The sequence below is a fragment of the Elgaria multicarinata genome, chromosome 4 (genome assembly GCF_023053635.1).
Source record: "Elgaria multicarinata webbii isolate HBS135686 ecotype San Diego chromosome 4, rElgMul1.1.pri, whole genome shotgun sequence".
Classification (NCBI taxonomy): domain Eukaryota; kingdom Metazoa; phylum Chordata; class Lepidosauria; order Squamata; family Anguidae; genus Elgaria; species Elgaria multicarinata.
Genome location: NC_086174.1, coordinates 74653058 through 74668534, shown reverse-complemented (window position 1 = coordinate 74668534; position 15477 = coordinate 74653058). Strand labels below are relative to the sequence as shown.

At 37.4% G+C, this 15477-nt stretch overlaps 1 protein-coding gene across 7 annotated transcripts in view; it reads left to right on the top strand.

The window, feature by feature from the left end:
• Positions 1–15477, top strand: part of STXBP5 (syntaxin binding protein 5) — a 129412-nt gene that overhangs the window by 101972 nt on the left and 11963 nt on the right. For 3 of the 7 annotated variants that reach the window (XM_063124561.1, XM_063124562.1, XM_063124565.1), the window contains 4 exons: positions 6019–6069; positions 7190–7297; positions 9590–9829; positions 12360–12729. In XM_063124561.1, coding sequence (XP_062980631.1) covers positions 6019–6069; positions 7190–7297; positions 9590–9829; positions 12360–12729 — 769 coding nt within the window. The remainder of the gene's footprint in view (positions 1–6018; positions 6070–7189; positions 7298–9589; positions 9830–12359; positions 12730–15477) is intronic. The other 4 variants (XM_063124564.1, XM_063124563.1, XM_063124566.1 and 1 more) reach the window with 2 other exon arrangements.

Here is a 15477-nt window from a genome sequence, read left to right as displayed (position 1 = left end):
TACTCTATGCAGTGCTTAACTCTGCAGCAAAACAACGCAAACTGCATTGCATTATTTGTTAAATTAATATTCTCCTAACCATAAGTGGTATTCTTTGGGCTGTTTCTTTACTAATATACTGTGCTCAATGATTAATACAATCAAAGAGACTGGGGTCTTAATTTTCTTCAATTATATATACACATGCTTCTACAAAGGTTTTGGTTTCTATTCAGACACATTGAAAGGGTTCAATCCTGTAAGCCCTGCTGCATAAATCGACGTTTAACATAGGTCCGCCAAGTATTTAATGTCATTTCCACAGTGCTAAAATTCTGATTATTTCCATTTTTTTAGGAGAAAAGTACATCACATTTTTATTCCTGTACTTCAGAAATAAGTATATTACCAGTGGCTACTTACTGCTAACCAACATATGATAATTTAACATAAGTTGCAAATAACTTAACCAGTTTGCAGTATATGCATACGGTGGATTGAACCCTTCTATTATAAGAACATAAATAAGGTGAATTATGAATTAACGTATGGGTCAATAAGGTATAACTTCTTGCTTGGATAATGATAATTCTGCTTTTTATACTAGAGTATAATAACATTTGTTAAATATACTGATCTTCTGTTTAAACAAAAATTAAGACTAATCCTATAACCACTTATCTGGGAGTAAACCCATTAAACTTGATGGGACTTACTTCTGAGTAGGCATGTATAGGATTTCACTGTTGTTGTTTTTTACTATTTAGTGATTTTTCTCTTAATTGTTTACTTGTAGTAAGATTTTACTAACTATGTATAGGAATGACTATTTTCATGGTAAGAAGTGGTTTATCTCTCTTCTAAATTTGCATTTCCACAGCATGTTGTCTAATAAATTGATAATTTCTTGAGCAGATTTCTTCTTTAACATCCTCAATTTACTACCATGTCCAAAGTGTCAAAGGAAATGTATATGTTTGTAAATGTGAGGAAGCTGTCAACTGACCTGGTAACTTGCTGAATGCTTTAAAGTTATTTTCCTGCATTGTGGCTTCTCTGAAATTAGAGCTCAATCTGAAGGTTAGGTTGAAATTATTTGTACTATAACAGTTGTTTGAAAGAACTTTTTTTAAAAAAAAAAATTGAGCAAACAGTGTTAATGGTTAGGTAAACATCCTAATAGAACTGGGTATATTTCATATAAAACTATAATAAATAATGCAATGTTTTAATAATTAAACCAGCTATATTTTTAGTACGTTTTATCTCATGTAACTTAAGTACTCGAGTTTGGTTTATTAAAGACAGAATCCTACCTTATTAGAGTTGTGTGATTGCTACTTCCCTTTGTCTGTATCCATGTCGTTATGATAATTTTGAACAAGAGAATTTTATCAGATGGGTGGATCAAGTGGGAAGCTTTCTATTGCATCTTCGCCCCCCCCCCCCCCCCCCGGATAAAGTGGTGCTGGTAATGCTCATCCCATGGGATGCTGTCATTCAATTGCTAACATAGTAGTGAGGAATCAAGCTTCAAAGAAGTTTCATTGTTACTACTTAGGTATGAATTGGAACTAAAATCAGAAATCAAATTAAGAACATTTCTATTTACTTGGTGCATTTTGTCTTGACTTAGTTGCATTCAGAGAGAAGTAAAAGTGTATAATCTCACAAAAACAATCATCCAGTAAAATGGACAGCAGCAAGTTCATGGTGAAAGGAAGAATTTGTACAATTTATAATTAACCTATGCAACTCTGTGCATAAATGGTGGTAAAAAGAATTCAGAAGACTCCCATAGGTCTATTGATTATTAGATATGATAGACGAAAGTGTAGCTTTCAGAGACATAGCACACTGAGGATGGAGATGGATATTCTCATCTTGCCCTGCTTATGAACTCCTATATTCTAATGCATCTGGCTGGCCATGTTAGGTAAGACAGGACATTGAGCAAGATGGACTATTTGTCTCATCCTGCATGGCAGTTCTTTTGTTTTGATTAAAATTGGGATTGGGACTTATTTCTCCAGCTGCATTACATAATACACACATCCACATGTACCATCAAATGTTGCAGATGCAGATTAAACACCAATGTAAAGGTGCTGCATTATCACCAACTGAGTACACACTAGGATCTAAACCAAAGGTTTTCGTTTACACCCCACCAGAGCTCTGGGAAACAGTATTTGTTGTTCAGCTGTATCAAATGCCATTAGAAGTCTGTTAAGATTGGTAAAGGAACATTGTTTCCCTCAGTGCTAGCCTATCTCTAGTAGCCCTCATCAGTTAAGGAAGATATGGATATGGATCCAATATGTGACTACATGCAACTCTCCAAAAATCTTGTCAGCATCAGAGGGTGGCAAACTAAATCCAAGGAAGAGAAACCTCTAGTTTTAACTCTGCCCTAATCATGTCATCCAAGTTGGACAAATGCAAGTGTTTTATTTGGGAAGTGTGGGTTGCAGATGACACCACATCCTGGGTGAATGTGGAAACAGAGGTCTACTGGAATAAGTGCACCATAAAATTCTGCATACAATAGCACAGAGAGAAAATCCCTTTGAAAATTCTTTTGTAGCGGTAATTTGCCAAAGTGCTCTCTGAGCTATGCACGCTTGTATTCAACACTAATTTTCTGCTATTTGCAGTCTTAATAGTCTTCACCGCTGTCTGAACTATATTAGCCACTTTGTATACAAAGTGGAAGCATGTTGTCAAGATGAGGGAAGAGGGCTTCTAGAAGTTAAGTCAATGGCCTATGGCAACTATTCATTCTTCTTAGCAACCTTATCTGGATATATTTATAAATAAGAATTCTAGTCAAGACTTAATGGGGCACTTTCACACTTTCCTGTTTGACAATCCAGGAATTTGTGTCATGCCCCATTTGTTGTCATGCTACAAACCGTTGGCTCATCCACAGGAAAGTCATGGCAAGTTCGAGTTAGTCTTGCTTGCAGTTTTTATACAGTTGTACCAAGAATTCAGGGAAACCCTCTTGGATACTTTTGAAATACTCATTTATTTTGAAATACTCAATTACTTATTTTAAAATATGTATACTCAACCTTCCCATTCAAAAAGATCAACAAAGTGGCTTAACAGAAATATATGCCCCTAAAACAAACAAAAAACATCTCTATCACAACCCCCCGAAACCAATCCACAGCAGAAAAGCAATAAAGCAGAAAGGTAGATGAGTATCAGCTATCCTAAATGTCCTCTGAAAATAGTGCCTTAACATATCTAAACCCAGCAGTGAGGGGGCCAAGCAAGCTCCTCGTCAGAAGGTGGTGGTGTTTGGTGCCTGGCTTGTACCGGACTGTCAGGTTAGAGCAACGGGAAGCTGTAATTGTATTTCTGCTCTCTGAAGATAAGCAGGTACTGCTGCATGCGTGGCTGGCTCTTTCTGCCAGCTGATTTTAAGCAAGAAGATAGAGAGCTGGCTTAACATGGTATGTCGCAAGTTGTGCAGGCTTGGGAAAGGAGGGGAAAAAAAACAAGGGGCAAGTGAGGCACCCTCTGAGAAGTTGTTTATACAATGTGTCAACTTTACCAAAAATTCTAACGTATGACCTACTTTCAAGAAGGCCTCTTAAAACATTATACTTGTTGGATCTGTTGTAATACTTGCTACCATTATTGTTTTTACTGCATAAGAATTAGACCACCTGCCTATAGGTGCGCTTGTGCTAGTGGGGTGGCTGTTTAAATTTCCTCTCCTGCTTTGTACTATTGGCAATACTTCTTGGTATGCATTTTTGAGGTGTATTGACTGTTTATTATTCAGTACTAAACCCTTTGGATGTTATAAGTGAGATCCCTGTCAAGTAGGTTCTTCTGTGTATGGTGGGTGACAATATTAAACATTGAAGCTTTTGGTTAAAATAAGCAGTTTTACTTTCTTCTCATTTGATGTGGTCTGGAGATCAGCATACGGCAAAACCAAATTCTATCCTTGCTACTTATAGGTGTGTGTGCTTAACCCACGAGAGCCAGTATTCCCACATTTTAATATCTCCTGGATTTGGACTTTACTATCCCTCTTTCCTTGTTTGTGAGGTGTTTGCTGGTTGGGGTGCCTTGTGCTTGAATACTTGCTAATGGCTGGTGTGGAGTGAAAATTTTGATGGGAGGTGAATTTAAATGTTTCAGTACTAATGAGTTCTACAGTTTCCTGTGTTCAGAGCTCCAGTGATCAATGAAATTTACTCTCACTTTGTGAACTGTATGGGTTCGAATCTTTGTCTTTGCTCATCTCACTGTGTCTGTCTGTCTCCCACAAGGCTACATGATCTTCATTGTGACCCGGCTGAATAAAAAATGGATGCTTAAAAAACAAAAATAAAAAACACACGATTAACGATCATGTTTTTGTCTAAATTATGCTCATTTTTTTATAAGTGACCATTAAAGAGTCACCTATTTAAAAGAGTAACCTATTTAAAACCATATCTAAATGTCATACACATGAGCTTATTAAAATCTACAGTCTCTCTCAAAACTGATTTTTATGACTAACAAAATTAAAATCAATACTACACAAATATAATACAAGGCACAATAATTTTACACCATATAAAACAATAAAATTTAAAACTGCAGCCTACAACAGCCTAACTAAAACAAACTAAAACAAAAAGCAGCAGCACATAGCAAGCTTAGCCCTCCCCCCACCCTCACTCCCAAAAGAAATCCTAAACTGAATTGTGTTAACTAGTTTCGTGAAAGAGAGGAGAGCCAGACAAATCTTTGTCAGTACAGAGTTCCATAATTTTAGACACCACCAGCAAAAAAATGTTAAATCCCAAGTAGCTACCTTTCTACTCTGATGCCAGGGGCTCAGATGACTCTCTGTGTATGGGCTGCTTCATATCAGAAAAGGCAGCCCTGTAGGTATCCCAGACTCAGATTCTGTAAGACTTTATGTGTGTGTTTGAAGTTTAGGTGTTGACCTTTCTAGTAACTTTTAGCTTCCCTGTTCCTTTTACTCATAGCACTACATTACTTTCCTTTTATTTATTTATTAAGAATATTTATGTACTGCTTTTCTACAAAAAGTTCTCAAAGCAGTTTATAAAAGACAGTGCTTTGAATAAGTAATTTACAATTCTCAGTGAATGTGGGTTTCCACATGCACCTCTTCAATTCTAGAATAAATGAACTGAATCCTTCATCCTATTCCTGATGTTTACTCAGGTTCTGTTTGTTCTGTGCTTGGCAATGGGGCCAGGAGCAACCTCTCCCTGGAAGCATCTATGCCCCCTCCCATACCAAAACAGGGGCAATAACAGTGTCCTGGTCAAGGCTGCTTCTGCCAACCAGTTCCTCCCTGTGTTTAACAGTTCTGCTTGATGACAGATACAATCCTTGTAGAAGCGGGCTTGTTGGAATCCCCCCTCCCTTGTCATGAATAGCCATCTTAGCCTTAATAGGGGGGCATAGAGTAACCCTTTCCCAGAAGCAGTATATAAACCTGTTAGCTATGCATATTTATCCCTAGTGTGTCTCCACTAGCCCTAGGAATGTTGCCTAAACTCCACTCTTTGTGGTGTTTTAACTTTCCTGTGTAATTTCATGATTTTCTCTAAAATTTCAGCTTTTATTGGTGGCTCCGATTCTTGGCAGTTTTCTATGAACTTTGCCATGTCAGTATTTCAGTGTGCTGGGGGAGGCAGATGGAAAGGAAGTTTAACCTTGGTTCCATTTTGACTTCCATTTAATATAAGGTTAGTTTTTTGGGAAATCCATACAGAATCATGATGTCATGACACAGCACAACAAAGATATCAGAGAACTTAAGAATACATATTAGTGTTTCTTATCTGGTCATAATTCCAAAGAAGGTAATTGTCATGCTTGCATAGCACACTTGTAATTAAAACTTACTACAAATGTATGTATAAATTTGCAGAACTTCCTTGCTTAGAACTATTGTATATGAATTCTAATCTGAAAACTGACAATTTTAATTCTTTCATATAATGTGATCATTCTAGCTTTATTATAAAACTATACATTATTTTTCAGCAAAGATGTCTAGAAAATTAAGCTTACCAACTGAACTGAAACCTGAGTTAGGTAAGTATTTGTTCAAAGCCTGTATTAATGGTGTTTATAATCTTTGAAAAGGCTATGACAGACAAAATACACATAAAGATAACTTTGAGCTTTAAATTCTTAAGTAGGAGTTTACCTTCCAACAATCCCAGTATTTTTCTATATACAAAGCATGCTGGCAAAAACATTTTTTTTTAATCTGTGCCTGGAACTACCTTTTATGTTCCTCTTTGGAAGCCATTGAAAATCTCACTCACAGAAGCCCTATAATTTTGTTCATCATAAATTTCTTTTAAAAGCCATAATTTACATTATTAGTGGTTTGAACACTATGACAAACAAGAATGGTATAAATAAATCCTACAATGTGGTTTTGAAGCCAGTGTGGTGTAACGGTTAGAGTGTCAGTCTAGAACTGGGAAAATCAGGTTCAAATTGCATTTGGCCATGAAGTTCACTGGGTGACCTTGTATCAGTTACTATATCTGCCTAACCTTTCCCATAGAATTATTTTGAAGATAAACGAACAGGGAGTAAACCATGTATGCAACTCTTAAGTTCTTCGGGAAAAAGACAGGATATAAATATAATAAATACATACATAAGCAGGCTGCTGCTTAGGCTACATAATAAATATCAGTGAAACTATTAATTACACAAGTGGAGCTTTAATTATGTAAAATGTATTTGGTGAACAACGAACACCTCAAGAGAACTGACATCTTTCTTCACTATGTGCATCACAATGGCATATCGTTGCACTGATGTATAAACTATGACAAGGATCCAAATAGCTGCCTTTAATAGTTTCAAAGGTAGTTTGCTGTTCTGGAGGGAGATAGAGAATGCAGTTCAGGAAATATATCGAAAGTACCTTTAGCTTATGGGAGTAATTCATGGTTCTTCAGAACCTAGCCTTAATATTAAGGTGTCTGGTTTTATGATCCATGTAAATTTAATTTAACATAGACCTTTGTTGTGCAGTTCTGTTGATCATGATTGGACTATTACCATCTAAAACTATATCCATGTATACATATTGGTAGAATACTTGGCTACACTTATTTTAAAATCTGTTTCTTTCTTGAACTATGTATCAGCAAATTTACATGCCTGTTAAAACACTCATTATTTTGATCAGAAAATGGAAGTGGAGCGCTCCCACCCTATAAAGCACACAAGAAAGTTACATGCAAACTAAAAGTCAAAGAGGCAGAATTCAAGAAGTCACAATCATCCCCTAATTTCAGTGAGTTTATAAGGCTTTTGGTTAGTTTTTCTTGGTAATAGATGTGTACAAGATTTCATCTTGAAATTTTAGGATTTCTTTACACTTCTACTGATTCCTTTGCTTTTTATGTAATTCTTCTTTTTCAAACATGCTTGCTAAATGCAACAAAACACTAATCAATAATGCTTGCTAAATGAAACAAAACACTAATCAATAATATTATCACATATAAAATTTTGATGTTAGAATTTAATTTCAAAGCAACCAAGAAGGGCACTGGTGGAATTTAATGGGCCAGAAATGATTCTGTTTATATTTTCCAGTGGGTATAAGATCTCAACAATATTTTTGCATGGACTGAGCTATATTGGAAAATCGCAGTGTGTTCTTACTCTCTCCCTCTCCCACTGTCTGTATATTGACATTGGGTGGGATGATAATGTATGGGCCCTTCTTGCTCCACCAGCATAGAGTGGCGGTTGTATCCAACAAGATGGCTTAATTTTTCAAGACACGCAAGCTGCTTTTGAGGAACACTACTGTTGCCCCATCACTTAATTTGGGAATCTCACTGCTTATAGAGTTGAGCTGAAAAGTATCCATTCATTCATTCATTTTTAATAGGTCTATCAAGTCTTCTGCCATACGCATTAAAACCACAATTTTGAAACCACATTAAAACCTCAGTTTTAAACTAAGTAATAAAAGTAAGCAATATAATAAATCAATAGAAGTAGCAGGATAGGTTAAAGACATAACCAACACTAGCCTGCTGAAAAAGCCACACACACACACACAAAAGTCCCTGCCCTGTGTACTTAGCAGATACTGTCGTCATGTTTTTAACCTTATACTATAGACACACAAGCATCGCATAGCATCAGTGGGATCAATTTCCTACAGTTTAAATCAGTATGCATAAAAGAGAGGCTCTGAGGCTTGCAGTGACTTAGAATTAGCAGGGGACTTCGGGAAGATGATGAACAAGTAACTGGCTTCCTGCCTTGCAGTGATTTCAGACAAATTGTCACTTGGATTCTCTTTATATATGTTCCAGCTATGCTAACTATCTTGCATTAATGTTGTTATCCAATCAGATCTTATGTCTACTCTGCCACCAACCTCCTGCCTATTTTGCCACTTATAAAAATCCATATTCATTAAGATCTTTGGGTGGTACAGCTGTGAGAGTATATGTTTGACTGTCTGGATTTTAGTTTTTCTTCTGCAATCCTGTCTTGACCTTGCTTTGCCATGTGCTTTTTTCAAATGAATATGCATTCATACGATCATTTTCTTCCTAATGTTTATCAGCAAATTGGTCCCCTCTAGTAAAACTGCAATGATTAGCTTAACAAAACACAAAGGTCAAATGTATTAATATGACTTAAAACAGGAATTAATAGCTGTGTGTGTTTGTGTGTGTGAGAGTGCATGTGTGTGTGAGAGAGAAAACGAGTATGAGACTTGCAAGAAGTTTGCACCGCCTTCTGCTATACCGCATAACATCTAGTACAAGGGTGGGGAATCTTTTTGAGCCTGAAGGCCGAATTCTATTTTGGTGAAGCTCCCAGGGGTCACATTCCAGTTGTGGGAGAGGCCCAAAGGCAAAGGGGTGGGGCCAATATGCCAGTATGTTTTAGCTTAAAGATCGTACTGCCAATAACTAAGCTTTAGGAGTGGCTTTTCAACCTTTTAGAATGAGAAGAAAGCTGTACAAGTGCCAAGAAATCAGTGGTCATGGGCACGAGGGTGGAGCTTGGGAAGGGGGCATGGCCATCTGGGCAACCCTATGGGGCTGGATTTGGCCCCCAGACGTAAGGTTCTCCACCCCTGATCTAGTATCACCAGTCAGAGAAAATGGTTGAGAAGGCCTGAAGTGGTGCATCATGCAATATTATAACAAATATTATAAAACAAATCAATTACTCAATCACAGTTGTCTTTTGTTCTGTCCAATAAGGTAACTCTGCACTATGAACTAGAGTGCAGTATACATTCAGAGCCATTCCTCATGTACATGGCAAAATAACTAGGTTTGTTGTTGTGACAGGAACATGTAGTCATTGTTGGCTCTCTCATAAGGATACCTTTCTGTTTCCAAACATTTATTTCATTCATGCACTGTGTTAAGTGTGCAGTTTAATGTCTTAAGTGTTCACCTAAAATATGTAATGTGTGAAATGTTACTTAATTGAGTTTTTAGAGATGCCATATGTAATGAACCTGTTTGCAACATATTCTGTAAAGTGTGATATATATACCTGAATGCTATTTTGCAGTGTATTTAATTAATATAAAATATTTCAGATGTTAGAGACAACTCCTTCAGCCGATCCAGGAGTTCTAGTGTAACCAGCATTGATAAGGAATCCCGAGAAGCAATTTCAGCTCTTCACTTCTGTGAGACTTTCACTCGGAAAGCTGATATGGCACCTTCACCATGCTTGTGGGTTGGGACTACTTTGGGTACCGTTTTAGTCATTGCATTGAATTTACCCCCAGGAGGAGAGCAAAGACTACTTCAGCCAGTAATTGTATCACCCAGTGGTATGTATTTAACACAAAACAATGAGCTAGCAAGTCTTGTGGTTTTACTTCTTTCCCCAAGATACTGTGAGCTTGTAATTCTTACTGTGTTTTATTAGATATTATTAGTTATTATTGTGATTAGAATGGTAATCTGAACAGACAGCAATGAGGCTATCACTCTTGGGAGAAACAAAATAGAATGGTAACAAAAAAATCTATCCTTGGCTGTTTCAGCATACATTTTGCAGAACAGTTTTTTTGTGTATGTGAGAATTGTGATTGTTGGTATCTCTTATAATGTATTGACCACATTCAATTTTAATTTATAGTTAGAGAAAAGATTAGTTTATAGAATCTCACAGGCAGTTGTTTGGTCACTATGTGAACAGACTGCTGGACTAAATAGGCATTTGGTCTGATTTAGCATGGCTTTTATGTTCTTAAAAATAAAGATGATTTTTTTTAAAAAAAAATTAACCTCTCTTATCCATCAATTTGGCTTGGGAATATGCAAATTTTCTTTAAATTTGATCTTTAAAGTACATTTGCTTTATAAAAATTAGAAAAAGGAAGAGATATCAACAAAATTCATAATTCTTAGAGTGAAATCAAATAAAATTTGTGTAAAAAAATCATTTTAAATACCTTTATTAAAAAGGAAAATCATATAGCTATGCAATATTGTGTTTTGTATAAATGCACGTGTCAAGGTTTTACTAACGTTATGCAACAGCATTTACTTGAGGACACTGGTGAGCAAATCAAAAGAACATAAGATGAGCCATGCTGGATCAGACCAAGGGTCCATATAATCCATCATTCAGTTCACACAGTGTCAACCAGAAACCCACACACAGGACACAAGTGAAACAGCACCATTGTGCCCATGTTCCGAGCAACTGATGTACTGTCTCTGATACTGGAAGTAGCACATAGTCATCAACCATTGATAGTCTTCTCCTACAGGAAGTCTTTTCCCTTAAATTTTATTATATGCTCAAAGAAAATAACATCTAATATGTTAATAGGGCACCTAGTTGTTTACCCCTGCATTAGATCAATGTTTTCTCCCCCAACTGGCATAAGTCTCTAAGACTTCAGGCTGAGATCTTCCAACTGGAGAACTAGCTTTCCATATATGTTTGCTCATAGTACACCAACATAACTAACAGAAATCACCATGGTCATGTCCCAAATTAATAAATGCTCTGGATGCTAAAATGGGAAGGAATAGGGTTGGTCCCTAATAGATGCAAAGGACTTGAGAAGTGCAAGAAGAATCTGCTTTATGAAACTTCTGATGCTCTCCAACCCCAAGATCCACTCCCCAAATCAGCACGAACTGTTGGCTGTGCATATGGCCATCATATTGCCAACATTCTTCTGTTTCAACACAGGATTGAAGAGAAGGGAAATAAGTGAAAGAAAGTCAAAATAAGGGAACATAAAATAGTAACTTGAAGCAGTCCTAAAAGAGAGCCAATATTTTGCTACAATGCTAATTTCTCACATTTGACTAAAAAGGTACAATTATGTTTACTTATTTACAACATTTATATACCTCTCCACATCTAAACAGATTTCAGAGTGGTGAACAATAAAAGAAAAAGAGATAAAACTCCATATTAAAAGTTTTTAAAACAGAATGCTAATTAAAACCATGGCTGGTCTATCAAGAAAGGCTTGAAATAAAGATGTCTTCAGCAGGCACTGAAATAACACAATGATGGTGCCTGCCTTACCTCTAGAGGCGGGGAGTTCTACAGAAAGGAAGCCACCACAATGAAGGCCCTACTCCAGGTGGACTCCAACCTGACCATAGATCCATCTTTGTGACTGCAATTATATTGCACCAGTGAGACTTCCAACATTTCTGTTCAATATCTGTTCCTTCCTGCATGAAAGAAAACTTTATAGGAAACAAAGTTATATACAATATTTTTCTATTCATCAATTTCAAGATTTATAATCCAGTATTGAAATTTGTATGTTTCCCAAGCCAATTTTAAGGAGTTAGGCAGTACCCCAAAAAACTTATCTGTGGTCTGTTTTGTAGGTTTAGTTGGTAGTATTATTAACGCCAAGCAGATACTTTTAGCAGATACTGCTAAAGGTATCATTTGAATGCTTCCAGTAACAACAAGGACTAAAATATAAGAGATCCTCACATTTTTGAAGTTCATTTAATGTATGTATAGAAGTATACTTTGACAAAGATTTCCAGTGTGTGATACTTGCTTAAAAGAACATGTTTTTACTTACATGTACTGCTTGAAGACTCCAGTTCAGAAAGTCCATTTTTCAAGAGTAGTGTCTTGAAATACCATAAATACTATACCAAGTATAAATACTTGAAAAACTATACCATAGAATGCATGGTATAGTGCTATTGGAAACAGTAGTTTTAGACTGCTTTGCAAAGTAGGAATTTTATTTAAGTACATGCTAAAATACACTTTGAATTGTGACAGAACACACTCGGTTGAACATTTTTGAACGTTCAGATTGTACAGAGATTTTAGAAAAACTATACATTTTTGTATCTTAGGAACCATTCTGAGGCTTAAAGGTGCAATCCTGAGAATGGCTTTTCTGGACACTACAGGATCATTAGTTCAACCAGCATATGAACCCTGGAGAGAACCCAATGTCCCTGAAGACAAGGATGAAAAGGATAATTTGAAAAAGCGCCGGCCTGTCTCAGTGTCTCCATCCTCCTCTCAGGAAATCAGTGAAAACCAATATGCAGTGATATGTTCTGAAAAGCAAGCAAAAGTTATTTCACTGCCCTCACAGAACTGCACTTATAAGCAAAATATAACAGAGACTTCGTTTGTCCTTCGTGGAGATATAGTGGCACTGAATAACAGTATCTGCCTTGCTTGTTTCTGTGCCAATGGACATATAATGACTTTTAGGTAAGGTATTAAGTTATAAAGGGAGAAAATGTATGTATGTTCGATGAAAATAGATCAACTACTTTAGAAAAATATCTTGACGGTATTTTAAGGATAAACTTTGTTGCAGCTTGAATCTGTTCACATAGATATTTAAATTGAAAGTATAGTTGAGTATTTTTATTTCTACTCCGCTTTTTCTTACATTGATTTTAAGAAGTTGTAACACTGCCATATGTGCCATCTGCAGTGGTTCATGGGATCAGAGCCTCCTTCAATTCACACTGAAGATGGTACAAGTGATGAGAAGGAAATGCAATCATAACCTTCACTCCTTAATATATAATCTAGATGCTGACCAACCTGCATTTTTAAAGCAGCCTGTAGATTACCTGCTTGCATGATGTAGCACACTTCTTTAAGAACCTGGTAGTAAAAGTTATTTCCCCCCCCAAAAAAATTATATAATCGTGTGTGGTAGGAGGTCTGACTAATTAATTAATTAAAATGCAGTACGGTGTTGTTTAAAATTATTATGTTTGGGATTATGCCATGACACAGGCTCAATTTAAATATCATATGAAACAATAGTTTGCATTAACCAAGGTTTAGGATCTAGACTTTTTTTTTAGGTTCCAACCATAAAGACAACCCATGGTTTATAATTGTTTGTCTCCTTCTTTTTCTTTCTGTTTTGACAGTTGAGACATTATACTAAACCACAGTTCACACAAGCAGTTTTGCACCAAAGGTTGCACAAGTAGAAGGCTGCGCACCCACATAATCTTTGCTTTCCTCTGCAACCCCCAGCACCCACAAAAAGACTTTCTGGAAGGTCAAGGGGGCCCTCCCAGAGTCAGCTGTGTTGTGGGAGGGGGGAATACTCAAAACCAGGTGGAAGAACCTTGTATCAACAGGTTGAATTCTACCTGCTGGTGCAAGGCCCCTCCACCTGATTTGAGGTGATTTCCACTTTCCTCTACAGCATCTTGTGACACAGCCCACATTTTTCTGGAGGCCTATGGAGAGGGGAAAGAAGGATGGAGAGCAGTTAGTTACTCAAGTGGCCTTCTGCTTATGCAACCTTTTGAATTGCACCCCATGTTTTCAGACCGACTTCAGACTATTACTTGTTCTTATTTGCCACCAAAAAGCCAACCATAGTTTCTCCCACTAACCATAGTTAAACATCTTTAGCCATGGTTTGGCATGATGTCTGAAGTAAGCCAATCTTTTTGAAATGATAGGCATTGGCACAGATTTTAGTGACACATAGGTAAAAAGGACATTCTTTATAGGTGAAGAGTATGTTTGTCAAGAGCTTTTTATTTCTTTGTTCAAAGATGAGACATATGGGAGTTTTAGAATGCTTTAGAATTTTGTGATAGTTTTAGAATGGTGCCAGTAAGGACTTGATATTTAATATTTTGCTAGTATATCCTCTTATAATATGCTAAATATCTATCTGATGACATTTCTTGGTCAATTGATAGTTGGTAAATGTCTAAATGTGGGTGCTCATCATTATAGTCCCCACAACCAAGCCCTCAAACAGAGACCAAAAATTGAGGCAGCTATGTTGATCCATATCAACAAATCAGTTCTAGCAGTTTTCATCTCCACCCGGAACAGGTATTTTGCCCATTCAAGACCAGGCCACCTTAATATACTTTGTATTTCAACAGGCAACAATATATTGTTGCTGGGAAATTCATTTCTCCTAAGCTACTGTGTGGATTGCAGCTAAGTTCAGAGGGAACAGGGAAGTCTTTGAGAGACAGCAAATGACTTCACTGGGCATGTCTACACCAGTCCTATATCCCAGGTTCGTCCCTGCACGTCCAAATGATGCACAGGGAATCCCCGGGACAACCAGGGACTTTCCCCAGGATATCTGGGACCACAGAAAACCCAATTTTTACACAGTCCCAGGACTATACCAAGGAGTGTGGATCATGTGACCACTGCTCGCGGGTCGTCCCTTCCTCCCCGTGAGTAGCAGGGCTCTTAAAATGAGCATGGAGCTGGTGGGGACAGTCCATGCCTGTGGGGGATGGGGAGCGGGTTCGGGTTTACTTTTTAAATCACTTTTCGGTGGAGCGCAATTGCGCTCCGTCTCCCCTGTAATAAAAAAATGGCGGCCACGACATACTCTTTCCTTCCAGGATGTCGCGCAGCCGACAAGACGCTGGGGGAGGATCGCGGAAGCAGGTAAGTCCGCGATCGTCCCCCCTCCCTTCCTCTTCACCCTATGGTGTAGACATGCCCAACGTAGCAGCACTGAGTCCCTGCAAGCCCCGACTCTGCTACACCACTTAAGCTTATACATCTAGAATGTCAGCATAACTTTAACATAAATGGTACTCATGAATTTCTTGACTGATATTTAGGAGACAGACTATTCCCAGCCACTTCAATACTTTTCCTTACTTGCTGTCAATTCTGGTATGTTTGTTGGAGTGAACAAAATCTGGAGTAGTATCCAATTAACTTTTTCCATTGATGGAGCAGCTTCCATTAGCAGAACAGGGAGGGGGCAATTCTGACTCTACCTTACATCCCTCTAAGTGCCCTCAAATTCCCTCGGGGGTTAGGGAATCCTCTGGGGCCAATTTGTGGGGAGTGGAAATTACTGTTACACATGGATTTCATCCCTAGCATGACATTTGAAATTTGAGGGGAAATGTATGGCTTGATTTTTGTGACATATAAAACCCTAAACAGGTTGAAGGTCTTACCTTGGAGGTCACCAATGTCTCTATATCCCAT